We start from the raw sequence: 27,752 nt of genomic DNA, 5'->3' as shown, positions 1-27,752 counted from the left end.
ATTCTACTAAAGGACAAAATCTTGATCTGAAATCACAGATTAATTTTGTGCCATTTTCTTCTCTTCTTGTCCCAAGTTCCTCGCATTGTGGAGTTTATTGGAGAGCTACACAACATAACTGTCATGGAAGGAGAAGACGCAATATTTAAGTGTGTGGTATCTCCAGAAGATGCAAAGTTGGCCTGGTTTAAGAATGGCCAGCTGATTTCATCAAATGAGAAGTTCAACATCTCAAGTAATGGATTATGCCATATGCTGCATATCAACAACTGCGTAGTGTCAGATAGCTGCAAGTTGACAGCCGAGGCTGAAGGTGTGATTTCCAGAGCTATCCTACAGGTCCAAGGTAGAATTCCATCCATTAATATTTGACTGCTTTACTTGATTTTCGCTTGCTTACAAATCAATCAGAATGCGACTCATGAACATGTATTCTTAGCATCAACCTATGAAGTAACCAATTAACTAATGGGTAATTTTTTAAATAATATTTGGAATGCAGAGAGTGGTATATTTTAAGAGCCTACGCAGGTCTTTAATGCCATGTCAACATGTTTGAGTTTAATAATGACCCTTTCAGACATGCCTGAATTGCTGAAAAGGTGCTTATGATGGCTTGTGCTTAACAGCTTCTCCAGTTAGAATTCCACTCTTAACTGACAGAGACAAGTGTTACTACAGCACATAGCAATGTAGAATGAGGAGCTGTACTCCAAGCACATAAAATAATGTCATTCTCATTGGCTCTGCTTATTGGTTTTCAAATATAAAGACTTTTCTAAAGTGTTAAAATGCAACGGGAAAAGATCTCATCATTTAGCCTTCTCTGTATTCAGAGGCACAGGTGCTTTTCACGAAGAACATGGAGCCGGTGGTTGCAGAGGAGTTTGGTGAGGCAACACTTGAGGTGGAGGTCAGCCATGAGACTGCGGAGGTGCAGTGGATGAGACAAGGAGTGGTAATACATCCAGGGTCCAAGTTCACCCTGAGGCAGAATGGCCAAAAACATTCTCTCACAATCCACAAACTCACCCTTTCAGACCGTGGCACCTACAGCTGTGAAACGCTTCATGACCGCACACAAGCCAAGCTCACTGTGGAACGTGAGTCTGCACTGCCGCTTTCTTTCTCACTATGTGCTGTTGTTAGCATTTCTTTATGGTGATGGTCCCTCATAACCGCCCGTTGCGATGTTGTTGTCTTAAACAAACTGAATCAAGTGACCAAGAGTAATGCGAGCAGGAGGCAGCTACTTTAGTGACACTTGTTCCACAGTTTGACAGCAGCTAACAGGTGACTGGCACACTACTTACTGAGTCCTGGGAAACAGCTTTCTGTATTGACATTAGATCAGAAGAGTTATGATAATTTAATTAAGTATGCCAAATGAGAACTGGATCAAGAGCTGGTAAAAGGTCCTGGCTGAGTAACCTTTTAATTCCTCTTAGTTGCCTGTGAAACATAGATATTATGAGAGGAGGATGCAAGTTTCATGTGGCTATACTCATAACTGATTTCAGTTGCCTTCAATCCATTTATTAGCCAGTCTTATTTCAAACTTATCATAAAGCATTTTTAATATCTCTTCACATACCTTTTCTAGATAAAATTGATTTACTCTTTAGAAAATAAGCAATTAATTACCAGTGATATACATTCTTTTCAGGATAGGTCAAGACTATGAAGCTGTGTTATACAAATGAGCAAGTGATGAGAGAAAGTCTGCACTTTGGCTGTTCCTGGCACCAACTATGAATCTGGATCTGTTTTCATTGCAGCTAAATTTATGCACTGGCCTTCAAAATCTAGGGTGGTGTCACCAACTCTCTAAAATAAACCCCTCTTTTCAGCGGGGAATGCCTGTCTGCCTGTCTGTTTTGGAAAACTTAAAAAAATGTTGGCATAGCCCTGATCGAAGGCAGGATTTAGTGTATTGCTAACACCATGCGCACAAAACCGTGCCAACTAATTCAACAACTGTTGCTCTATTTTTTCTCTTTATTACCTTTCGCTTTCATCTTAATCTGTCTTTATTTTACAAAAAAATCTCTGATATCTAATTGCATCACCATTGAAAAATACTTTTCTTGCATTTAACAACCTGTGCTTCTCACACAGCACGAAAAATCAAGATTCGGAAAGGTCTAACTGCGATCCAGACTTACGAACGGGAGACGGCTTCTTTTGAGGTGGAGCTGTCACATGGCAATGTGGATGGTGTGTGGCAGAAGGATGGGCACATTCTCAAAAACAACAACCGCTTGCGTATGACAGCAAAAGGACGAGTACACAGCCTAACCATCGCCAACCTGACCTTGGATGACACTGGCAGCTACATATTCTCTGTTGAGAACATCAGATCACGAGCAAGATTGGAAGTTAAAGGTGCAAATGAAAACTATGTTTATAGCAGAAACATAAAAGGGCAGTTCATCCCTAAAAGGAAAATTAAGTCATTATTTACATTATTTAGCAGGTGTTGTTCTAATGCTGTATGCCCTTCTTACTTTTTCAAACCACAAAAGAAGAAGTTATCTAAAATGTTTTTATCTATATACTGTAATGGCAGTGAAAAGCAACCAGCTACAAACTTGATCACAAAATGATCCCATGCAACTAGTGCTTTCTTCGCTGTAGTAAATATATTTGTTGTGTTCCAGTTGTAGCAACAACAAAATGAGTTTGCATGTCCACAGCATCAGCTTTCATTCTGACAACTGGAGTTCAGGTTTGGAGATACTCACCTCAGAGAAGAAAATACACAGATACTTTTTGGTTTTTCTAGGTTTTGTGGTTTGTGTGGGATTTTTATTAATCATGATTGATGTCAGAACATTTTTTATTTTTTATTTTTACAATATTTTACCTTTTGTGGTCTAAAAAAGAAAGAGGTGCATACTGTTTTAGAATAACACCAGGGTGATCTATCCCTTTAAATGAGATGTACTGTAATTCTATTCACTACAACAAATCACAGCTTACATGTTTTTTAATTTTGTTTAAATTATGGCTGCCCCATAATACCAGAAGAGACTTGGTTGACCAAAATGTTATTAGTCTCAGAAAAAAATAGTAAATAAATAAAAATACATACTGTGATAGGCTAATACAGTACATCGGGCAGGACATTCAAACAGTCACCATATATCATATATCGACCTCTAATATGACTTATCATCTGAAATATGTTAGTAGCAGCAACTTTACATGGCTGCTCAATCTAATATTAACCTAGAGAAATGTGTGCTGTTCAAGTGTCTGTGGAGTGTGTCTGAACAGTAGTGCTCACTGAAGGACAGATGGAGATGCACTCACTTGCCCTTAAAATACTCTGTAAATTTTGGGCACACAAATAAGAGTAATACACCTTTAGAATCTGTAAAGACTCTACATTTATTTGTGTGCACACACAATAACAACAAAACATTGTGCTTTTGTAAAATAATGAAAGCAAACAGGATGTGCTTTCTGCTGTTTTGATCTCTATGAACTTGAGCGCAAAACTCCAAAACTCTGTGTATGCTTGCCTTAAAGACATAAATATATATATTTGTGAAATGTCTATTTTCAAATGAACCAATTCAAATGGAAAACAAGTACTCTCAAATTACATAATCTGTATGCAGGGCCATCCTTAGCTGATGCAGGGCCCTCTGAAAGGTAGGGTGATCGCGTTCTGGGGCGGGGGCTGTTCCCCTCGCTCTTGTTCGTGGTGGGGCAGAGTGCAAAGAATGGCCCTGTTTGTATCAAACATACATAAAGGCATATCCGCTACTGTGGATATGATGAGTCAGTGTCACCAACTTCTCTTAAACCGAAAACAAAGAAAGCACTAGTTCATCATTGAATTAGGCTATTAAAATGTTAATGCAACCTCCTTACGGTTTTTCGCTGACACATTCTATCATAAGGCTACTTCTGCCAGTGTGACGTGGCAAGCCTTATGTGTGTGCTTAAGCGTTTATCAGGCAATGTAGGCAACTAAAGTCTCATTATTATGATTTAAATAAGTTATTAATAAATGTGCGATTAGTTGACTAATGCTTCCAATGAACGACTAGTAGTCAACCAGAAAAATCTTTAGTCGAGGGCAGCCCTAGTTACAATTTGTTTAAATCATTTGTGAAAACAAGAAAAATTTACTAGAATAGCAACACAGCACTAGATATTAAGACTGTAAAAAGACAAAATACACTTAAAGACACATTGGGCCCTATTTTAACGATCTAAACGCAAATTGTAAAGCGCATGGCGCATGGCTTGTTTCCCGACAAGTGAGAAAGCAGGGATGACAAAAAAAACCAAGCAGTGTTTCATATATATATAATATATATGTTTTTTTTTATTATTATTATTGCACTGTAAAGAATTAATTTAAAACTGACTTAAAACTACAACTTTTCACTACCAGCACTACCAGCAAACATTGTGAAACCACTTCATTATGCATTGCAATCCTTTAATTTTTTATATTTGGCATGTTTGTGTGCTGCTGTGCATCCCTGTGTTTAATAAGCAGCGTGTACGCGCGTTGCAGACCTGCTTATACTAACATGCTCTTTAAATAACAAAGAAAAAACATTGTGCCAGACTTTAGACCAGGTTTGAGTTGGTCTATGGCACACTCTCTTTTCAGCTCCTTAAAATAACAATGCACCAGCAATGCGCCTGAACACACCTCTTTTTTAGACCACCACGCCCATGGGCGCACAAATGGGTGCAAATGCATTTGCTAATTAAACGACGTGACACTCAATGGGAAAATGCGAACAGCGCCGGACTGAAACTAGCAAACACACTTGCACTGCGCCTTGCATTGCATTGCGCCGGCTGTATGATAGGGCCCACAATCTGAGACCAAGTCTTAAAGGGGTCATGAATTGAGAAAACATATTTCCTTGCTCTTTTGACATACAAGAGCTCATTTGTACTATAAAAACATCAAGTTTCAGAACTCAAATCTTCCTTGTTAGTCCAAAACCAAGCCAAGGTGCCAAAATGACGCATTTCGAATTTTATCTCAGTATGACATCATAGTGCAATGAAAGACAGCCTCTGCAGAATATTAACAACACTTCATTGAGGAAAAAAAAACAGTCATTGCCCTCCTTTTGATCCTAACACCGCATCTACACTGGGTGTAAGCAGCGTGACTCTATGTGACTAAAGACAATAGAATTCTTTATAATCTGTTATTCTGTTTACACCAAGCGGCAACCTTCTGGTCTCTCTCGTGAAACCAACATGAAGTAACTAAAACTGCAATTCATCTACTGGCCGCTAGAGGCTGTCTCCAAACGGGAGTCAGTACCAAAGACTCCCCATGTTAAATTGCCCAACTTTACAGCATAAAAAAAATGTTTACAGCCTGGTATAAAAAGTGGTTTACACTAGACACACCAGACAGCGCAATGTGGCAAATCCCACTCATCAAACTGGGGCCTCATTCTATTTCTGATGTGAGCACATTCCGCATGCAGTGTAGAGAGAATCACTGATTATAGTGGGTTCTTTTGCCTTTAGTCGCGTTGTATTGAGCCAGTGTAGACACAGTGTATCGTTACAAAAGCACTAACAATGTTAGTTTATTCACTTCATTTAATTGTGGATTTATTTTAACTAATTTTAACTAAATTATGTTTTTTGATGTAAAATCTTGCTAAAATTCTAAGTAGACATAAGAGAACATTATAAAAAACAAGCAATTACACACATAAACTGGAAATTTAAATTTAAAATACTCATCTGGGATTCAGTGTTAAAATACTTTCTAGTTTAAAGTGGAAGGACAACTAAAAGTATGTAATTGATATGCTGACTTCTATTTGGCTGTGTGGCACCTTTAAAACATTACTTTTGTTTATTTAAGCTGCCTGACATCAACTCCAGGCTCAACCGATGACATGAGTTCAGGGCAGGACAACTCTTATTTTGAAGGGTTATTTATTGTTAGTTTAGAAAACCTGTTTGTGAACTAGTGGTGCAGAAATTACACAAATGCTAAAGTGATTTAGCAGTTCTGTAAGATTTAGCCACTGATTTAAACCACCCGTATCCCTTTAACCACACACCTTCTCTCCAACACCCTATACTGTACAAAAACAGGCACCCAAAATGATCTGAAACACATATCCATAATCCTTAAATAACCTATGAAGGTCATGCATAACCTCATATTAACTTAAAGCGCCAAGGTATACTGGCTTGCAATAATCTGTATCTTGTTTCTTAATTGCTTTGGCAACAATTAACATATAAGGGGTGGAATTTGGCCATGATCAACAAGTCGTAGGAGGTAAGACAGTCCAGAGCAATGATGTAAGTCTCAAACTGGTTAAATTTCAGACGCTGATGACAGTACAATGGCATGGACAGACAGCTTTGCTACTGCTCTTACCATGTGTCAGGTTACACATATAAAAAGATACAGATCACATGATCAGACTACAGCTACTGAAACATTTTAAACATTCACAAGCATAAGGTGCCGGTGTAAGGTAGTCTCTTCTATGCCAAGTCACTCAATATGGCTTATCCTTTGGAGTCACAGAGCTGTCACTGAGGATGACAATAATGTGTAAACGCCACAACAACAAAGGACTCATCTCAAAGTCCTCTATGCACAAAGCTGAGGTATGGTTAAACGATAAGCTCCTGTTGTACTAGACAGATTGATATGTACACAGCTGATTCATATGATCGCAAAAGTCAAACGGGGCAACCATAGGTAAATTGTCAAAAATAATACGAAATATTGACAGGCTTTGAAGATCAACGCCTTTCAAATTTGATCAAAATAGTTTTGTCATTGGGTTTTGCCTAATAAAATGTACATATCTAGCAAGTTTTCATGTCAAAAGGCTGACAAGACTCCTTTGCTTCCTCAGAAATTCCAGTAACAATTCTGAAAAAGCTTGAGGATATCAGGCAACCAGAAGGATCTGGCATAACCCTTGAATGTGAGCTCTCACGCCACAACGTGGAAGTCAAGTGGACAAAGGTAAAGTTACATTAAATCCTCAGCTGTACTGTAAATAAAATAAAATAAAAATCCATGAGCCAATTACTACTAATAATTATGTGAAAAAGAAACTTGTATAAAATGAAGTGGTGGGCTGGGGGTCTTCTTCTTTCAGAATGAAGTTCAGCTTAAACCAGGAAAAAATCATCGCATTTACTCGATGGGAAGAAAGTGCTTTCTACAGATACTGAAGTGTGAGCTGGGAGACTCTGGTTTATATGTGTGTGATGCTGGGGATGCCATTACCTCCTGTTCAGTGGATATCTATGGTAAGAACAGAAAGTCTTAGATTATCACCACAATAATCTGCAGATTATATGGTTTCCTGATTATTTAAAACTAAATTTTAGCTATATCTTAATCACGCTGCTGAAGTTATTCACTCGAAGTACAACATTGCCATCTACTGGTACAGAGGTGAAATTAACAACATGGGAAGCATTTACCTTTGATTTGTTTTAAAGGAGTACTTTACTTTGTGAAATTATGCAACGCATTACTATGTTTATTAACATTTCAACAGAGAGGGAGCTTGAGATACTACAAAGCTTAGAGGATCTGGATATTCAAGAAGGTCAGAATGCAGTGTTCATGTGTGAAGTGTCCCTGGACGATGTGTCCGGAGAGTGGTATAAAAATGGCGAGAACATAAAACCAACCAGTACCGTTAAGATTCGTCAGGAAGGTTATTGTAGCACCTGTTGCTAAACTTTACCCTCTTCCAAAAATTTACAACAAAATATTTAAATCAGTATCTGATCATAAATTTCCTGAACCATTTTTTTCTTTACTTAGGGACAAAGCAATTCCTCCTCATATGCAATGTTAAAGAAGACGATTCTGGAGAGATCAAGTTTGTTGCAAAAAATCTCGAGACTACAGCTAACCTTGAGGTGGAAGGTCTGTATTTTGTTTAAGTCAAGCATTCACTACAAATCCAAAGCTAGTCAACCCCTTTGATGACAAGTCACAAATGCTATGACATTTCAAATTGGTTTGAAATGTGGCCAACCAGACATTGGATATTTACACTTTCCCGACAATTGAGAAAGCAGGGATGACAAAAAAAACCAAGCACTGTTTCATATATATATATATATATATAATATATATGTTTTTTTTTTATTATTATTATTGCACTGTAAAGAATTAATTTAAAACTGACTTAAAACTACAACTTTTCACTACCAGCACTACCAGCAAACATTGTGAAACCACTTCAGGACAAGACTGCTCTGGAAAAAACCCGCGTCATATTGGACTGCACTGTGACCAATCCACGTTGCAGCATTCGCTGGTATAAGGGACCGAATGTCATCCTGCCCTCAGAGCGCTTTGAGATCTGCAGTGAAGGGTGCTATCGAAAACTTGTGATTCAGCAGGTGTTGCTAGAAGATGAGGGCACCTACAGTGTCCAAGTTGGAAACTACACATCTTCAGCAAAACTAACTGTTGAAGGTGAGGGAAATTCTGCCCTTTTACACCCATTATGGATTCATTGACAGCACTGTCATATGAAAAAATTAAGAAAAAACAAGTAGTTCTTTGAGCTGTCAGTCAGTTGTTCATTTAGAGATCAGATTTGTTCTATTATTAGGCTATTTGGAGCCTCATTGTATGCACATAATAACAAACCAATGTTTTCAGTCAGTAGCATGTAGAGAGAGAGAGAGAAGCTATAGCCTATATGTGCTTAATGTAAAAATGTGACTACATTCATTGAGATTGTGGGAATGTAAATGGAAAGTCATTTAAAAATTATGATAGGCTACATTCTAAATCAAGAAAAAGCTACCTATAAAAAGAGGTTATTGCAAAGATTTCAAAACAATATCTATCTATCTTTTGTACTGTAGCTTACATTATAATGTTTTGAATCAAAAATGCACTTGAAGCATATAAACCAACATCATCGAATAAGTTTTGGATAGAATTTCAATACGCTATTGCTGCATCCTTACACAAACATATATCAACAGAACCTTAAAATATTTGCTATGTCTAATGAAAATAATCTTTTCAGATGTTGCAACAACTTAAACCAAGCAATCACTTCCCTATTAGGTGGCCATTCTTAATTAAAACCAAACGCGTTTCTTGGCATGAACTGTAATCTGAAATGAAACCGTGTGTCACACAACACCTAATCTCGTGAGAAATGACCTACGTCAAATACATTTTAACTTGTTTTCTTAGCAAAATTACTTAAGCAATTTGTGCATTTCTAAGTGCTTTAGATGAATAAATATCATTCAATTTACCCTCAGTTACTTGTCACTCAACTGTAAGCGCCCAAAATTTTCTGCAGTTCCTACAAGTATCCCTTTTACACCTACAGTACCATAGACTGTACAGTACCTATACGCTTGCTGAAAGTACACCATAAAAAAGTGAGGGAATTTCATAATTAGCCTAAAATATAATTCAAACCATATCTGCCATGCTCTAAAAAATTACATATTTATGTTGGTTTCATAGATAAAAAAAAAAGATAAAAAACAACTTTTCCAAACAATATTCAAAATCATTTGCAACAAATGTGCACGTCATGACAAAAAAAAATTGCTACCTGCATGGTAATTTTGCTAAATTTGATTGTGAAATACTGATTTTGACATATTAATAGTATTGTATAGGAACTGCTTTTTTATTTTAATAAATAAAAAAAACATTGCATTAAAGGTATGATTGTCACTTCTTCTGTTGAAACAGCTCAGTCAGTCCTAATGGTGAGAGAGCTGCAGGATGTGGATGTGACCGCTCCTGCAGATGCAAGCTTTGAATGTGAAGTATCTTTGCCTGTGGCCAAGGCACCTACCTGGACCCTGAATGGGGAGACACTGCATCCTGGTCCTAAAGTTGTGGTGGAGAAAAATGGAACCATTCATAGGCTCATTCTCAAACAAACATCTGAAGACATGAGCGGCACAGTATGCTTTATCACAGGGAGAGTCAAAAGCACTGCACATCTGCAAGTCATAAGTAAGTTGTATATTTTATTATAGTAGATATAATGCATGTTTATAACTTGCCAAGTAAAAGTTTACAATATGTGCTTATATACTGTACATATATATGGTAAAATTACTTTTACTCTGAATAGAAGATGTTTTTGATGCCTATTCTTAGACACGGAGTCCAGACTTGTTTTAATAAGAACTTGATACACTTAATAGCTTGGGGTCATGTGATTTACATTGGTATCCAGCTGAGGGTAAGGGTTTATCAAGTGACTGCTGACTTATTAATCTTTTTCTTTTTGGCAGGTAACCGCTGAGCTGTAATACTCGACTACGCCACTTTTTAAATACAAAAATACCAAATGAAATGATGAAACTATTATCTGTTTTAATGTGTCTGAAAGAGATAGGTCTATAATTAATTTATTTGAAATGCAAATTTAAAATCGTTATTATTCTGTTTTACACATCATATCCTGCTCTACGTTCATTACATAATAATTGTCAAGTTTTTCTAAATTTATGATCTCAAACATTGTGCTTTATAGGCTACACAAAATGAACAACAGACACCCAGACGTGTATTTCATCCATGTTGTTACTGCTTAAATTTCTTGCACATTAAATTGGTATTTAATTTTGAAAATTGTGTACTACTGTATATCCTTGTATAGATATGCTTTGTGTCGTTTTTTAAATTCTTATTTGTGGGATGCAGATTGAAGTGAGGTTAAGGCAAAATAAAAATCTGCAGGGCCAAAGATGATCAAAAGAGGGTTTGGGACGGAAAGGAACTTAAGCATATATAACAAATACACTGAATTCAAGAATACAGACATTTTACAAGCTAGGGAAACATTTACAAATAAATGAAAACGGTTTTGATAGCTTTAGTTGTTTGCTTCTGTTGTAATCAGAAGGTATGTCACAATTCTTGCCTTTTTCTGAAGTATCCAGATATCCAAAAGTGCTGCAATTTTCCCTTGTTAAGCAATATCTTTCAATAAAACTTAAAAACAAATTTTCTTGAGGAGTGTTCTATTGTCTCTTTTTTAGTGAACTGTCAATACTGCAATCCAAAAAGGAAAGTTACATACATTACTTATATTCTCTGTTCATTTACACACTTACTTATCTTCGCGCTGTTGATTACGGTTGAGCGCCACCTCTGGCTTAATCTCACGACATCAAAGAAAAGGACAAATCTTTTCTTATGGACACCCCTGTTTCTAAGGACGATTTGTTTGGAGAGGCGGTCACTTCGGTGGTGGATAAATTCAGGGCAGCGAAGCAGCAATCACCCGCCTTCCGCCAGCTGATTCCTCGCAGGCCCAGGGAGATTGAACGGCGGCAGGCAGGTTCTCGCTCAACCTCCTCTCACCGCCAACGAGTTGCCTCACGAGAAGAGCCTTCACCTATGGCGCCCCCTCGTAAGAATTGGGGTCCTAAGGTTTTTCCACCGGCTCGCCAGTGACAGCAAAAGAGGTTAGACCTGAGCTCGACGGCTAATGCCTCTCGTTCTCGGGCCCCTAATAGCAGCTCCTGATACTCTCGCTGCTTGCCAGGATCTGTGCCCTCCACTAGAGAGCGCTGTTGGACCGTTTTTGCGCATCCAACCCTCTCACTGCAGTCCCCACGCTCAAACATTGGCTGTCTCGCCGCAAAGGGCGCTTCGAGCAGCATTGGATCGAGTTTTCATGTCGAGCGTTCCCTCAGACACACTGCGCAATCCACCCATTTTGGATTTACGCCGTTTGAATCTTGCACTCAGGACGAGCAAATTCAAGATGTTAACAGTAAAGTCTATTTTGTCTCAGATTCAACCAAACAACTGGTTTGTCACGATCGATCTGAAGGATGCATATTTTCATATTCAGATCATCAAGAGACACAGGAAGTTCCTCAGATTCACTTTAGAGGGCAAAACGTATCAATACCCCGTTCTTCCCTTTAGCTTAGCTCTGGCTCCCCGAACTTTTTCAAAATGCATGGACGCAGCTCTGGCCCCGTTGCGGCTCCAGGTGCGTTCTCGTGTTGAATTACTTAGACGCTTGGCTGGTGTTAGCACAATCGCAGACTCAAGCACACTCTCACCGGGATCTTGTGCTGAATCATCTAAACAGCCTGGGCTTATGCACGAATTTCCAGAAGAGTGTTTTAATTCCCTCTCAACGGATAACCTTTCTGGGAATAGACTTGGACTCTCGCGCGATGACAGCAAGACTATCTCTCCCGCACGCTCAGTCTCTCGCGTCATGCGTGCCTCACTTCAAAGTGGGTCGCACAGTGACAGTGAGTTTATGCCTCAGACTTTTAGGTCTAATCGCAACGGCATCCCCTGTAATCCTTCTGGGCTTACTTCATATGCGCCCCTTTCAGTGGTGGACGAAAAGTCGGAACATTTCACCCCGCTGTCTTCCACATCGGACGATTTCGGTGACACGGAGGTGTGTTATGTCAATAAGACAGTGGATGTCAACCGAATTCCTTCTAGCTGGAGTTCGGCTGGGGGGAACGAGATGCTGCGGTCCCGGCCGTTCCATACCTTGATAGCATTCTTCTTTAGTTCATGAAATCTGAGCGAAATAGCGCGTGGCACCCAGGTATACGATACGTACACATGCGTGGGGCGGTGCCAAGTGCTATTTGGCCAATAGGATTGGCGGGATGGTACAGTCGTGGCCAAAAGTTTTGAGAACTACATAAATATTGGAAATTGGAAAAGTTGCTGCTTAAGTTTTTATAATAGCAATTTGCATATACTCCAGAATGTTATGAAGAGTGATCAGATGAATTGCATAGTCCTTCTTTGCCATGAAAATTAACTTAATCCCAAAAAAACCTTTCCACTGCATTTCATTGCTGTCATTAAAGGACCTGCTGAGATCATTTCAGTAATCGTCTTGTTAACTCAGGTGAGAACGTTGATGAGCACAAGGCTGGAGATCATTATGTCAGGCTGATTGGGTTAGAATGGCAGACTGTTAAAAGGAGGGTGATGCTTGAAATCATTGTTCTTCCATTGTTAACCATGGTGACCTGCAAAGAAACGCGTGCAGACATCATTGCGTTGCATAAAAATGGCTTCACAGGCAAGGATATTGTGGCTACTAAGATTGCACCTAAATAAACAATTTATAGGATCTTCAAGAACTTCAAGGAAAGAGGCATCCAAGAAAGTCCAGCAAGTGCCAGTATCGTCTCCTAAAGAGGATTCAGCTGCGGGATCGGAGTGCCACCAGTGCAGAGCTTGCTCAGGAATGGCAGCAGGCAGGTGTGAGCGCATCTGCACGCACAGTGAGGCCATGACTTTTGGAAGATGGCCTGGTGTCAAGAAGGGCAGCAAAGAAGCCACTTCTCTCCAAAAAAACATCAGGGACAGATTGATCTTCTGCAAAAAGTATGGTGAATGGACTGCTGAGGACTGGGGCAAAGTCATATTCTCCGATGAAGCCCCTTTCCGATTGTTTGGGGCATCTGGAAAAAGGCTTGTCCGGAGAGGAAAAGGTGAGCGCTACCATCAGTCCTGTGTCATGCCAACAGTAAAGCATCCTGACACCATTCATGTGTGGGGTTGCTTCTCATCCAAGGGAGTGGGCTCACTCACAATTCTGCCCAAAAACACAGCCATGAATAAAGAATGGTACCAAAACACCCTCCAACAGCAACTTCTTCCAACAATCCAACAACAGTTTGGTGAAGAACAATGCATTTTCCAGCACGATGGAGCACCATGCCATAAGGCAAAAGTGATAACTAAGTGGCTCGGGGACCAGAATGTTGAAATTTTGGGTCCATGGCCTGGAAACTCCCCAGATCTTAATCCCATTGAGAGCTTGTGGTCAATCCTCAAGAGGCGGGTGGACAAACAAAAACCCACTAATTCTGACAAACTCCAAGAAGTGATTATGAAAGAATGGGTTGCTATCAGTCAGGATTTGGCCCAGAAGTTGATTGAGAGCATGCCCAGTCGAATTGCAGAGGTCCTGAAAAAGAAGGGCCAACACTGCAAATACTGACTCTTTGCATAAATGTCATGTAATTATCGATAAAAGCCTTTGAAACGTATGAAGTGCTTGTAATTATATTTCAGTACATCACAGAAACAACTGAAACAAAGCTCTAAAAGCAATTTAGCAGCAAACTTTTTGAAAACTAATATTTATGTAATTCTCAAAACTTTTGGCCACGACTGTATAGGGCTTCAGACATTCGTCACACCGAGAAGTGTTCCCATACGGTGACGTCACCGCAGCATCTCGTTCCCTATTCAGGGAACCGTGGTTACGTAACCGAGATGTTTTCTATGAATGTGCGATACTTCCGGTTCATATGACGAAGAGAATAACAACGCATGGTAAAAACGGTTTGTACTGCAAACTAGTGTGTTCGTCGTTAAGACTATACATTAAAATAATTTTGGTCCGATTTGCAATATAAAAGCTGCAACACGATCTGATTTTTTACAATTTTTTGGAAGCAATGACACCGGAAGGCAGACTCATAAAATGTACAAATGACTGCACACGCTCTTATGGAAAAATAATTGAGATTAAAATAAAAGTTCAGTTTAGAAACATATAAGCTATAAAAACATATTTTGCATTTAAAAGCACTGCACATTAAAAAAAAAAAAAAGAAAAAAAAAAAAGGTCATATGTACAGCTTAAGGTAATGTGTATGTTTAAAGTACTAATATGTAACTTTTAGGTGTGTATCACCATATCCAAAAATAGTGACCAATTAGTTTTTTTTATGGTTTTTAGTTATAAAGTGACATATTAAATTTTCCCACTGACTTGAAATTAAATTTGTTGGTTTCTGTTTAGATTAATATCTGTTAAAGATTACTTGCATAGGGCATTTCATCTTGTTATTGTTTACACACACACACACAAAAAAATCTTTAGGTAACGCTAGAGGGAGCCATAAGCGTTCAAATAAATTTAAGAATAGGCGAAACTAAGTTTTAAAGTTTTTAATCCAAGTCTACATTTTTCTTAATAATGCCCCGAGTAGCTATGAAAATACTTGCTGTAGAGCACATTAAAATAGTCCATGAGGAACCTGACTACTTGATCACTGCAGATAATACACAAGAGAAACAATTCACAAAGCTACAAGCTCTGAAGCCTACCCACGATCACATTTTTGTTCTGGAGAAAAAAGTATTACACGTTTCTAATTCAACCATTACAAATTAAGAGAAATGCATTTGTGGCCCCTCTCATGCATCGGTGAGAATATTAACAAGGCGGTGTATTACTCAAAACAAGCACTACCAAGACTATTACATAACCTCTGAAAAACATGGGCCTGGGTTGGTCCTGTTGCATAAGCGGACTAGTGTGAGAAGTCCTACTGAGATTGATGAATAGTGAGACATCGGAGAATGTACCAAGGCAGACATGCAATTCAGTAACATGTTCTCTACTGCATCATCAGTTTCAAACGCTGAAAGGCTATGTACTCACGTACCTATTAAATTTAGGCTTAAGTTCGTTGACGTTTCATAATTTCTTAGAAAGTGAATTTTAAGTAAGTTTGAATGACTGACATTGAGTACCTTTTTTTTCCTTTTCATATCTTCACAAAAAAAATTTTTTTTTCAGACTTTCATAATGATTTATATTAACTCATTTTGAAGAAGTCAATCTTTCTAGAGTATCCTATACACAAACCATGTAACTGCACATCCAATACCTGGAAATAACACCAGAATAAAATACAGGGTTCGATTCAAGTACAAAAGAGAAAAATCAGTTGTGCTTTTTAAGAAACAAATAACACTCAAACTGCTCTTTAAACTTTTATGAATAACAAAATCTTTTTTTTTTCTCCATGGCACAGCACTATTTTCATTAATATCACAAATATAGAGATGGCAAATGTTTTGCCATCACCAAATCTATTTAAAAAGTCAAACACTGAAAAATGGACAAAAGACCAGTATTAAAAACCATATCATCATCTTTCCACTTTTCCCCGGACACATGGACATCACCGTTATGTTTCGAAACATCAATATTGGCACTTGCAAAACAATCAACTCAGTGCTGAGCAAGTATACAATCGCCAAGAGGAAGGCACATCAACTGTACATTAACAGGGCTCCCCAGTCCACAGTACGGCATGCTTACGCCGATGCCAAAATCACTTTCTCAATGAACCATCTGACAGCTTAGTGATCTAATGGAGAGTTAAGGCATTACAAGTCAAACATCTGTTTCCACTGACAAATACAGACTTGATTCCAGTATTCTTTACTCGTTTTGATTAATATAAACACACAAATGGCATACTGTTATGAATTTAAAACTATGCAGCATCAGACAAACTGATTTTGTAAATAAGACCACTTTGATATCCTCTGACAAATTTTTGCTACTGTAATTTTAAGGCCACAGTGAATGACCTCGCATTAGACAATATAAAGCATACTGTATATGATTCAGAAGGTGCATTAGCTTTACCTTCGGAGTGAAAACTGGCCGTGGGACACAACAAGTGCCGGACCAATTTCCCTTTCTTACATTTGTTGCTTTGTGAAACTTGAATTTCAAGTGCTGGCTGATTGCATCATGAGTCTTTCTTATCGGATTAAGAAATTGCAGGAGGAAAATAAAAATAAAAAACATGATTTTTGGAAAAATAAAGGGATAATAAACGCTTGTTTTAGAGTCCAATAAAGCTGGCTAGATAAAAAAAAAAAAAGACAGCATATTATTCCATGTGATTGCCATTTATGTTTTCGCCCTTACTTGAGATCTTGAAGTAAACTCATTAAACACAGGGAATGAGGGAAGTTTAACTCAAGATATAAACTCAAGAAGAGGAAGTCATTTTCTTTATAAAAAAAAAAAAAAAAAAAAAAAAAAAAAAAAAAAAAGGAAAAAAAATAAGCGTTACAATCAACTATTTTAATTTTAACAGGGCTTCCCTTAACCATAAAAAATGAGAGTTGCTAAGGAGTAACACGTTTTGGGGTGAATCACACAAACACATGCATAGGCCACATTTCCCCCTAAAATCAAGAGTAAAATAAAAACTAAATATTTGCATAAAGAAAACAAAGCATACTTTGACTCTTTTTTTTTTGCATTGCGAAATTAGTGTTATGACAATTTAACACATTTTCCCTCATTATTACCATAACACATGCTTTAGTTTTGTTTTCCTTTTGTGGTTTTCATTACTATTTACATTGTAGATTTTTATTAGATTACTGTAATACAGTACTTTTGGCATAAACAAGCATAAATTAAAGGCAGTCCAACAAATACAACCATAATGTATAAATACAATACAATTTAAATAATATATTTTTTTTTTACACATTACAGTAAATTTAAGTTTGCATTATGGCAACATTTCGAGGGAATGTGCTTAGTTGTCAAAATAATGTCACAAAGGCAAAAAAGCATGTCTTATTTTCTTTGCACAAAATATAATTTCTATTACTTGACTTCAGGGTGAAATATGCTCTTGCTCGCTTTCCTGGGATTCACGCAACTGAGTGTTAAAACAATCAGCTTCTTCTTTTATGCATGTGATAGCTAAAACAGTCCTTCACAGTTCTGTCATTCGATTTCTTTTTCAAACATCATGTGAATGGAATTCTTGGTAGGTGATGAGGACTGAGATAGTGGCTGGTCCTGTTAGGGGGAAGCAGTGTGGAGCTCCGAGCCCAGCAGCCTCCCTGGCCCCATACTGACAGCTGCCCTTAGTGTCGTGCTAGCTAGTAGTCCTCTGCTGCTTCAGCACAGTGTACACATTATCCACTTTACTCAGTCTCTCGAAGAAAGGGATGAGATCCAGCAGCTCTGTGTCAGACATGTCATCAAACCAGGAGGCTACAGGTACCTAAACATAAGAGAGAAGAGTGTCTGTTAAAACTAATAGGAACAAACTCACACAAGGTTTAGCAGGCTAAGCACTGTGCATAATATATCATGAGACCCAAAGCAGTTATATGTGCAAAAGAAGAAAGGAAGGCAATAACGTACAGCATTGTCTGGGTGGAAGATGTAGGAGGCTGGCGAGTTATCCACAATGATGACTTTGTTGAGATCCCTGCCTAGACGGCTTAGGTCCTTGACATAATTTCCACGGTGGAACACACAAGATTCCCGGAAAAGACGGCTTCGGAAAGCTCCCCATTTGTCCAGCAGATCCGAGACGGGATCAGCATACTAGCAAAAAAACAGAATGATGGTAATGTGACGGACATGTTAAGACAGAGTGGCTAAAAGTGTCAGTATCAAGAACAAAACATGGAAACACCTCTCTAAAATACAGTGTGATTCTAAGATAAAGAATATATAAATAAATCTAGAAATATTTACACTACCAGTCAAAAGTGTTTAATGAAGAAGACTCTTCTGCTCACCAAGCCTGTATTTATTTGATCCAAAATACAGCAAAAACAGTCCAATTTTGAAATATTTGTACTATTTAAAAAAAAAATTAGTTTTTAAAATGGAATTTATTCCTGTGATTTCAAAACGGAATTTTTAGCATCATAACTCCAGTCACGATCCTTCAGAAATAATTCTAATATTATAATTTGCAGCTCAAAAAAAGTGTATTACTATTATTGATGCTGAAAACAGCAGAGTATATTTTTTTCAGGTTTCTTTGATGAAAAGAAAGTTCTGAAGAACATTTTGGTTCTTTTGTAACATTATAAAAGTCTTTTTCATCACTTCTGATCAATTTAAAGCATCCTTGCCAAATTAAAGTATTAATTTGTAAAGGTATAAGATATATTAAGAAATATGTTGTTTTTAAATGAATAAAACAATTTACAAAATAGCATATCTAGTTCCAAAAAAAGTAGACTAAAAAAATAAAACAATGTTAATGAAAACAGTTCACATAAATGTATTAAGCTGTATTTTTGTTACAGGTCTGCAAGAGACCATTTTAAACTAAATATTTTCCACAGATGTGGGAACCCTGTAACATCTATAAACTGATACATACAGTAAGTGCTGTTCATTCCTATTCATTAATAAACTTAATACTGAATACCTTGCATAGTGCAAAAATCCATTTGCATTTCTTACCTTGGCTAAGCTTGCAGTGAATAACACGCACTCGAACAGTTCCCCCATCCGTTTGAGGAACTCGTCGACATGAGGTCTCTTCAACACATACACCTACAGAGACAGTTCAAATATGAGTCATTCCTGCAAAGGATTCAATTCAGCTACTATCTGAAGGGTTAAAACCGGCGCTAAATCAGGTCACAGTCATGAAGACACATTACTAAATAAATAAGATTTATATTAGCCTGCATCTTGATATGAAGCTTCATATAACGATGAGTTTTATACGATCGTAGAATGATAAACCCTGTTTTAAGAGACGCAATAAAAAGGGTTGTTTTACTCTAACAACTAGGTCAGCCAGGCTCTTTTATGAAGCTGGTGGTCTCATTCCTGAACCAAGTCATCCCGAATAGGCTTTCCGGACATCACAAGCCTATCCTGGATTACTTGAAACAGGCCAAAGCCTTATGTGTCAGATGTCTTCAGTCCAGTGGTGTAACTGGGGCCGTTGGCCTTTAAAGGGCCAAAGCACCGTACTGTCATAGCCAGAGAGAGCAGGAGACGCACTCTGAGGAGAGATTGATGGCCAGTGACTTCTCAGAAGCCAGTCTGGGTTCCTCCATTTCGTCAGGGCCCAGAAATAGCCACCTTCTGCTCTGACCCATCAGCGGAGATGCCAACGCTACTGTCAGGTAGCACAACCGAGTTAAGCAGCAATACGTAAACAACTGTTCAACACTGCGCAACAGAAGACTAAAAAAGTTGGTTTTGGACTGTTTGATAATGTAATCACAACTGTTCATTCTAATGAACAGAAATTGCATTAAAATAAATACATATTCGGTGTGGGAAAACAACGTGTTTTTTTTTTTTTTTAAAGGAAGCAAGTAACAGGAAAATCACTCACATTATAAATCAACAAAACGGTTAGGGCAGATTATCAGTTTCACACACACTAAGAACAGAAGTGAAACATAACACGTTCATCTAATTAGGATGAGAAACAACAGGCCCACAGACTTATTTAGAACCTTATAAGTCACCACTGCAGTCATGCATATAACGGGCTATGATTGGCTACAATTCCCATCCACTGCCAAAACATGAAAACATGACGAGTCAGCAAAAGGGACTGGAAGTTTTCTGTAAAACTGCTCTCAAACTATGTTTAATGAACAGCACTAAACAAATATGAAGAAATGCTTATTACCAGGTTTATGCATCTAACAAAGTGGGTAGAAAAATGTATTTGCATTCCCTATATATAATATATTTTTTGTTATAATTACACTATATATTTATATAAAATACACACACTTTATTTATGAAAATGTATATTTTAGGAAGCAGGTTCTTCAGGGTGTCATCACATTTCCAGGATATTGGCACTAAAATTGGCAATTTTCTTAATTGAAACCGCAGTTATAATCTTGATCTATTCTCCCCAATTGATTCATAGCCTGATTTTCAACTCATTAGTTATTTATGAAAACCCTTGTATGAGAACAGGTTATGCTCACCTGATGTACTGTCCCATCAATTTCCACTGGAATGATAAAGTCAGCATTATTGACCGGCTAAGAAGAAAGAAAAAAAAAACACAATAAAACTGACTGAACTGTTTTAGGCAGAAGAAAATAAGTAAAATCTGTATTGTAGGTGACTGGATCAATGACTGACAAGATGTTATTGAACATGATGTCACCCAGCAGGCTCCAGTCATTATTTAGGCCATTGCTACAGACCCTGAGCGTGCTCTTTAGATAGGTCTAGAAACTCAATCTCAAATGTTGAGATAATTACGTTTATGTGTTATAGAGATGTCAGGACAGTGTGACCTACATTCAGTAAGGAGTAACATTATGCTGTCTTGTGCTAAAAGATCACACTTGTTCACCCCATACATGAAAGATGTCATTATTTATTCGCTCTCAAGTCATTCCAAAGCTGCATACTGTTCATTGGCACACAAATTAAGATTTTTACAAATCTTTACTTAGCAGTTTATAATGACCATAGCATAGTATTTTTAAACAAACGGCTTACATTTAATACACTCAATATACTTCAAGTTGACTTTCAGAGTCAGTAGAAAAGTGTCGCTGCTGACACTCCCAGGAGGAAAACATTCCTTTTCTTCCTGGCTTTCCCAAATTGTACACATGGCACATTAATGATGTCATGCAACAGGAGGGAAAAAAATGTCCATAAAGAGTCAAATTGGCTCATTTCTCCGGAAAAGTGCATGCATGCATGTAAAAACAAACAGTAAAGGCACCATTAGACAGAATCATTGAACTAAAAGTAGCATACTGCACTTTCTTGAGACAATTTGATGCTTTCCTCCAGCTCAAATAAGCTTATTTGTATTTACACTGGCACAAACACTGCTAACTTGTGTCTGGTATCTAAAACTAGTTGTTAAACATATTGTGACAGACATTGCAAGTGTTCTCTTACAATGCAGACATTATTTAAATGATTACATTGCATAAGAACATTAAATTGGTTCAATCTGTTGCATTTTGCCTGCAAAAATATGTCTACATTAACATGCAAGAGCAGATTTAACCGATACTGGAAGTGTGCTTCCTCTCTGTTTGTATAAAAGGCGTCTGTTTACAGCAAAAATGTTCATTGGAGCATTCTGCTACTCTACGGTCAAAAAATTAATATATTTATTAAATGCATTATTAATATACTATATAGACTCAAACATGTTCCCTCCCACCAGCTGTGATTGGTTGGACAAACAGAAATTCTGATCAAAACTAACGCCATTGGTTGAGTTTATGCTGCTGGTTAGACTGCTCAAACAAACAAAGCAGTGTTTTGATAGCTTGGAATACTTGGAATTTCTGTCATCATTACTCTATTCTATGTCAAACCTGTAAGACTTGCTTTCGTCTGCATTACTATTTTGAACTGCTGTTGTCCATATAATCAAAGTCGGTGGTGTCCAAAACAACACTGGACCAAACTGACTAACACTGTACAGACAAGAAACACTGAAATTATATTTATTTTGAGTACTGAAGAAAAAAGCTAGTCTTCCAGGTTTGGAACAACATGACGTTTGGTTAGTGAATAAATGATAACAGAAATTTCCTTTTTAGGTGAACTGTCCCTTCAAGCCCTGAACAGGAGAACATCAGATAAATGACACGCTTCAGCTTTAAAGTTTGTGATGTGAATGCATGCAATGGTGTTAAATATCTATCTATAACATCTGAGTCAAGTGTATCCCATACCCATGAGATGATTAGCTGAGCTGCCAACAGCACATGTGACATACAGTTAATTCACACCGACTGCGAGCTATAAAGTGTTGGAAAAAGAGGCCTCAACTCATTGACTTACCTTGAATGAGCTGTGGACTAGTGTTTCATCCAGATCAATGACTACACAGATCTTCCCTACATCTTTAGACTTTATCTGTGGAAGAAGTGGTTTGGCTGGGACCTGTATTAAACATTTCAAGGACACTGGTAAATAAGTAGCCACATTAGCATTTACAACAAGAAGCTATTTTGCAATAAAAAATACAGTATAGGGTCTTATGTCACAGACATTAGCATACACATAAAGACTGGAATTGCATGTCAGCTATACAAAATTTATGTTTTGTATCTTATTATATTATGTATTTCTAATCTGTCAGTGAAGAAATTTAGTTTTATGAGTAATATATGTAGGGCTTTTTCGTTGTACTGTAATGTATGATGTACAGTAAAATGTGTCAACTGTTAAAGATTTTATTTGATATTCTAAATATTTATTGGTGAACAGGGTTGCTTCATATTATTAAGCGCTATAAAGTCACATGGAAAAATTCAAAACACTAAGCATGCATGGCGTGTCTAGAATTTCAAGAAAATGGAAAATAATTATCATGGTTTTTTTTCTTGTTTTAACTCAGGTAATGTGACACTTTCATTTGTTATTCCAAAACAACACACGTTTTTTTAAATAGTCCAGTGAGTTAAAGTAATTACCACATGGTTCATATATAAACAGTTTTTCATTTAACTGTCAGAAAAAATAATAATAATTATTATAAAAAATAAAACCGTAATACAGCATATAAAAATACCATTCAAAAGTTTGGGGTCAGAATAAATTTAAGGAAATCTCTTGCTCACCAGTTGCATTTATTTGACCAAAATACAATAATATTGTGAAATATTATTACAATTTAAAATAACTGTTCTTTTTAGTATATTCTAAAATGTCATTAATTCCTGTTAGGGCAAAGCTGAATTTTCAGCATCATAACTCCAGTCTTTAGTGTCACACAGTGCTTCAAAAATCATTCTAATATGCTCATTTGGTACTCAAGAAACATTTCTTATTATTATTATCAGTGTAGAAAACAGTTGTGCTGAAACCAAATTTGGTACTGACTGAAACCGAATATTTTCCAAAGTTTAAGTCTTAACTGTTATATTTGTCATTGCTTTAAAAAGAAAAAAAATCACTGAGTCCAAACTTTTGCACAGTAGTTCATTATGCACAACATAATTAACATTATGCAAATACAACATGCTAAATCTTTGGTGTCTAACTTAAACAGGGTGTATTAGTTACAGATATTAGTATCCATAAAGGGCCATAAGGTAGCTCTTTCAGCACTAGCATTCCATAAGCAGAACAAGATCAAGTGACTGACTGCAACTGGGATGGGATTGCAAAGCTGCTGGCCAACCAATTCTTCATCGAAAAGTACACAGTGCACACACACAATCTGAAACCGACTCTGTCCTACGTTTACAGAATGAGTATCTCAAGAACTGCAGGCTCTTCCGGATTCATTACCAAGTCGGATAGTGTACAGATGACACTGATTTAAATAACATAACATATGACATGGAATCAGAATCCAGCATGGCGTCTTATTTTAGTTCTGTTGCTACTGACTTTATACTAATTAAAATGTGAAGCAAAAACCAAGATGGCAGGAATGTCTGGCGCCTCAAAACAGACTGAATGGATTCTTTTACAAGCAAAACATTTTGACATTGTACTACCAAATTCATGCATAGGCTTTTCATAACATGCGGAAATGAATTAGCAAGTGTCTCCCCCAAGAAAAAGGTACCTGATCTATGGGTGGAAGACAGAATTCACAATCACAGTCCTCTGGGTACTCTTCATCTTCAGATACATCACTCTCGTCATAAGAATGATTCTGTTCACTGTTTTTTTGGTCAGACTTAAATAACGTGTCTTGTTCAGATGCTTCACTTCTTGCAACTTGATGTATAAGTTCCTCAAATTTTTCCTTTTTCTGGGTATTCTCAGACAGGCCATCTATTCCAGGAGGATGAATGAGCCCAAAGGTGTCTTCTGGCTCGGTATTGGCCTCTTGCTGATCATCTGATACCCAAATAGTGCCAGCCTCTGTGTTTGACTGCTCCTCAAAGGCACAAGGGACCAGCTGATCAGCAGTTGGGGTTTCCTTACCTTCGTCACGTCCCTCAGAACATCCCACAACATCCTCAAAGTCAAACAGGGTTGTTTCTTCATCTTCAGAAGTTTCAATCTCTCCACAACAAGGTCCATGAGCCCCCTCAGTTTCATCAAAGTCAGAGTGTGTCTCCTCATTTGCATCGATTTCAACCACAGAACTGAGATCTTGTACGTTTTCTGTGTTCTCAGAACTGTCATTTTCAGTTAAATCCTGACTGACCTCACTTCCTTCAACAGGTGATTCAACTCCTTGAAATGTGTCCTTCACAGCACACAGCTCTGTAGAATCTCCAGATACACTGTCGAAAGCATTTTCAACGACTTTTTCAAGTCCACAACCTTCAACAGCTGCAACACAGGACACTTGCATATTAACAAGGGGTTCAGCGACCTCTCCATTTCTGTAGCAAAGTTCATCATCCATGATCTCAGAATATGAGGAGAAGCATTCATCCATAACACCAGCCCCAAAATCTTCAGTTTCATGGAGCTCATCTGGTTTGCCACGTTCAACTGGGAGTCCAACAGCCACAGCTTCAGCATATGTTTTAGTGCTTTTCTTTTCTGTCACTTGTTGCCCAGAATCAAACTCGCCTTCTTCTTCACAAGCATCTAAACCAAAATTCTCAGTGTTACCTTCATCAGGGTACTCATCTGGCTGTAGAATTTGAATCAAGGACTCATCATCCTCTTCGAGAAGGTTTTCCTTATCACATGGTTGGTCTGAGAAGATTTCAAATGATTCAGACTCAACAAAACTTTTGAATGATTCAGTTTCAGAGCTACCTTGACTTTTACCATCCATGCAATCACCATACTCCTCCTCGCTCGATTCATCTGAAGAACCTGCCGCTGTGGTCACTGCATCCAGGGAGATGTCCACATTCGAGTGGTGTTCAAACTTTATCTCCTCCTCATCATCAAGTTGAAAAGATTCAGTTTCATCATTACAACTTTTCCCCTTGTCCAAGTCATCACACTTTCTACAGAGCTTCCTACAGTTGTCCAAAACTTCTACTTCAGGGATTTCTGCTTCTCCATTTGACTCACTGATTTCAGTAGCAGGACTTGAAATCTCTTTATTATGCCTCAAAAGATCAGTAAGAAATTGAGAAAGCCACCGAGCCTCAAAAGTTTCCATTGATCCAGAAAACATGGCATCAGACTGAGATGGTTTCCTAACCTCAGTTTTACTGCTATGATTAGGCAAAATTTCTTTGGTTATTTCAGGGTTGTGAAAGGCAGAGCTGTGTGTTCTTGAAGACTCTGGGCATTTTTCTGCACGTCTGCTTTGATGTGGGCCCTCAGAAAGGTCAGTGGGCACAGAGGGAGTGCATTGTTCACGGACATCACATTTCTCAAAGTACGTTCCACAGCTTGTGCATTGTTCTAAAACCTTAAAACATACAGAGGATTCACTGTGCTCAGAGAGCCGGTTACAGTCTTGATACCCTTCAGTTTGGGAGTCAAAGGTCTGACTACAATCAAAGTTCTCCAACGAACAAGTGCAATCATCTAGGCTGTCATCAGTGGTGTCCATTTGCCCAGTAAGCTGTGTGTGCTCAAGGGACACACAGTGGTCAGATGGCTTACTTTCTTTAGAGTCCTGACACAGTTCAGAGGATTCAAAATGTGTGGCATGGTAGTTATCAAGCTTGTTTTGATTTTTATACTTGGACTGTTCAGATGTCTCGCAGTCTTCAGAATCTAGTTCAACTACACTGTTTTGATCAGATAAGTTGTCTTCAGCACTGCTGTTTTCACACTCGCTATGCTGATCCTGATAATCTGCATCGCATTCAGAAAGCGTTTCATGATCTGAAGGACCTAATTGTGAGGACTCAACAGAAAAAGAATCACAAAGATCTCCCTCAGTTGCTTCTTCTGCATCATCTTGTGGTAAAGATTCACAATCATCTAGGCTCAACTCAAATGAAATGATTTCTTCTGCATTAGCTTGTTGAAAACAGTCTGGGCTACACTCAAATGAAGTTACCGATTCTGCATCATCTTGTGGAATAAACTCACAACGGTCTGAGCTCATTTCTGATAAGTTTAACTGTACTGCATCATGTTGTTCAAAAGAGTCATGATTACCTAGTCTCATCTCAGATAAAATGATCTGTTCTGTATCATCTTGTTGAAAAGACTCACAATCATCTAGGCTAATCACATCATGTTCAGAAATCTCACTTTGATCACTTGGCTCAAATGCAATGCTAAGTTCATCATTCTGGCTTATTTCAACCAAGTCAACTGAAGAACTGCTGATTTCAAAACACTCACTGTGCTCAGAGCAGCTGTCCAACAAAGAGCTGTATCCAGATGAACAAGACTGATCTGAAAATTCACCATTGATTTGACCATTTTCAATGCAAATTCCATCAGCTTCGTTCACCTCAATGGCATTTTGGTGTGCACGTTCCAAAGACTGGTTTTCCTTTTTAGGATCTCCTTGTCCGGAGACCTCAGAATGGTCAAAGCACAGTTCAGTGGGCATGTTTACTTCTGAGGGCTCGCATTTAAAAAAAAGTGGAGGATTCCAAGTATTTAGTAAAGTTGCTTTCGACAAAAGACATCCGTTCTCCAAAACACTGGCAAAGGTCAGAAGAAGGAAAACACTCCAAACATTCTCCTATAGGGTTGCTTTCTCCAGAGAGCCTGCAAGTAGAGTCAGAGATCTGCATTTGCAGAGGAGGCTTGCCAGGCTGAAGGGATTCGTTGAGCCCACAGCCTGCCTGAGACACCAGCAGCAATGTGCACGTTGACATGACAGAGGGGTTGAGACTCCTCTGAACCCTGCACTCAGCCCGCCTTCAGGACACCTACCGATTTATTTTGGTGCTTCAGAGATGTGACAAATAACTCCTAGTGTATCAAATCACTATAAAAAGCTGAAGTAAGGCATAAATCTGAATCCGACACCTACAGCGTCTTGACATCCGATCTGCTCGTAGTTGTTCACAGCCATGCCCCCCCCCCCCCCCCGAATAATTAGTTAAATGGAATTATGAGTGGCAAAATATTTGAGATACCTTCATATCGGCTTTCAATTATTTGGGATTGGTTGGCCAGCAGATAGCTTTACTTTTCGCTAAATAAATGTAAAACATTGATTCAGAGTCATTTAGGGTTTCTAAATGAGCACAAATGAGATTAATTCTCATCATGGTATATTCAACTGTAACAACTCGTAAACAGGAAAAGGATTGCGCAAAAGCTAACTTGAGGTTTTGGTTTCCTCACTAT

At 38.0% G+C, this 27,752-nt stretch overlaps 2 protein-coding genes across 14 annotated transcripts in view; one reads left to right on the top strand and one right to left on the bottom strand.

Moving 5' to 3' along the window:
• The window catches only part of LOC132095459 (obscurin-like protein 1), a 30,601-nt gene extending 19,596 nt beyond the window's left edge, over positions 1–11,005 (top strand). For all 12 annotated transcript variants that reach the window (XM_059500474.1, XM_059500472.1, XM_059500469.1 and 9 more), the window contains 10 exons: positions 77–346; positions 837–1,103; positions 2,119–2,385; positions 6,888–7,000; positions 7,137–7,290; positions 7,545–7,706; positions 7,817–7,921; positions 8,213–8,479; positions 9,734–10,003; positions 10,288–11,005. In XM_059500474.1, the coding sequence (XP_059356457.1) occupies positions 77–346; positions 837–1,103; positions 2,119–2,385; positions 6,888–7,000; positions 7,137–7,290; positions 7,545–7,706; positions 7,817–7,921; positions 8,213–8,479; positions 9,734–10,003; positions 10,288–10,298 (1,886 nt within the window). In that variant the 3' untranslated portion in view covers positions 10,299–11,005. The remainder of the gene's footprint in view (positions 1–76; positions 347–836; positions 1,104–2,118; positions 2,386–6,887; positions 7,001–7,136; positions 7,291–7,544; positions 7,707–7,816; positions 7,922–8,212; positions 8,480–9,733; positions 10,004–10,287) is intronic.
• A 4,735-nt stretch (positions 11,006–15,740) lies between these two features.
• The window catches only part of ctdsp1 (CTD (carboxy-terminal domain, RNA polymerase II, polypeptide A) small phosphatase 1), a 30,342-nt gene continuing 18,330 nt past the window's right edge, over positions 15,741–27,752 (bottom strand). The window contains exons 1-6 of one of the 2 annotated variants that reach the window (XM_059500460.1): positions 24,133–26,917; positions 22,395–22,496; positions 20,555–20,611; positions 19,050–19,142; positions 17,988–18,173; positions 15,741–17,844 (exon numbers count right to left, since the gene is read on the bottom strand). In XM_059500460.1, the coding sequence (XP_059356443.1) occupies positions 17,716–17,844; positions 17,988–18,173; positions 19,050–19,142; positions 20,555–20,611; positions 22,395–22,496; positions 24,133–26,610 (3,045 nt within the window). In that variant the 5' untranslated portion in view covers positions 26,611–26,917 and the 3' untranslated portion in view covers positions 15,741–17,715. Of the gene's footprint in view, positions 17,845–17,987; positions 18,174–19,049; positions 19,143–20,554; positions 20,612–22,394; positions 22,497–24,132; positions 26,918–27,752 lie in introns of those variants that run through there. The other variant, XM_059500461.1, reaches the window with a different exon arrangement.

This window comes from Carassius carassius, chromosome 19 (genome assembly GCF_963082965.1).
Source record: "Carassius carassius chromosome 19, fCarCar2.1, whole genome shotgun sequence".
Taxonomy (NCBI): Eukaryota; Metazoa; Chordata; class Actinopteri; order Cypriniformes; family Cyprinidae; genus Carassius; species Carassius carassius.
Note: the sequence above shows the minus strand (reverse complement) of the source record. Positions and strands in the feature narration are given on the sequence as shown.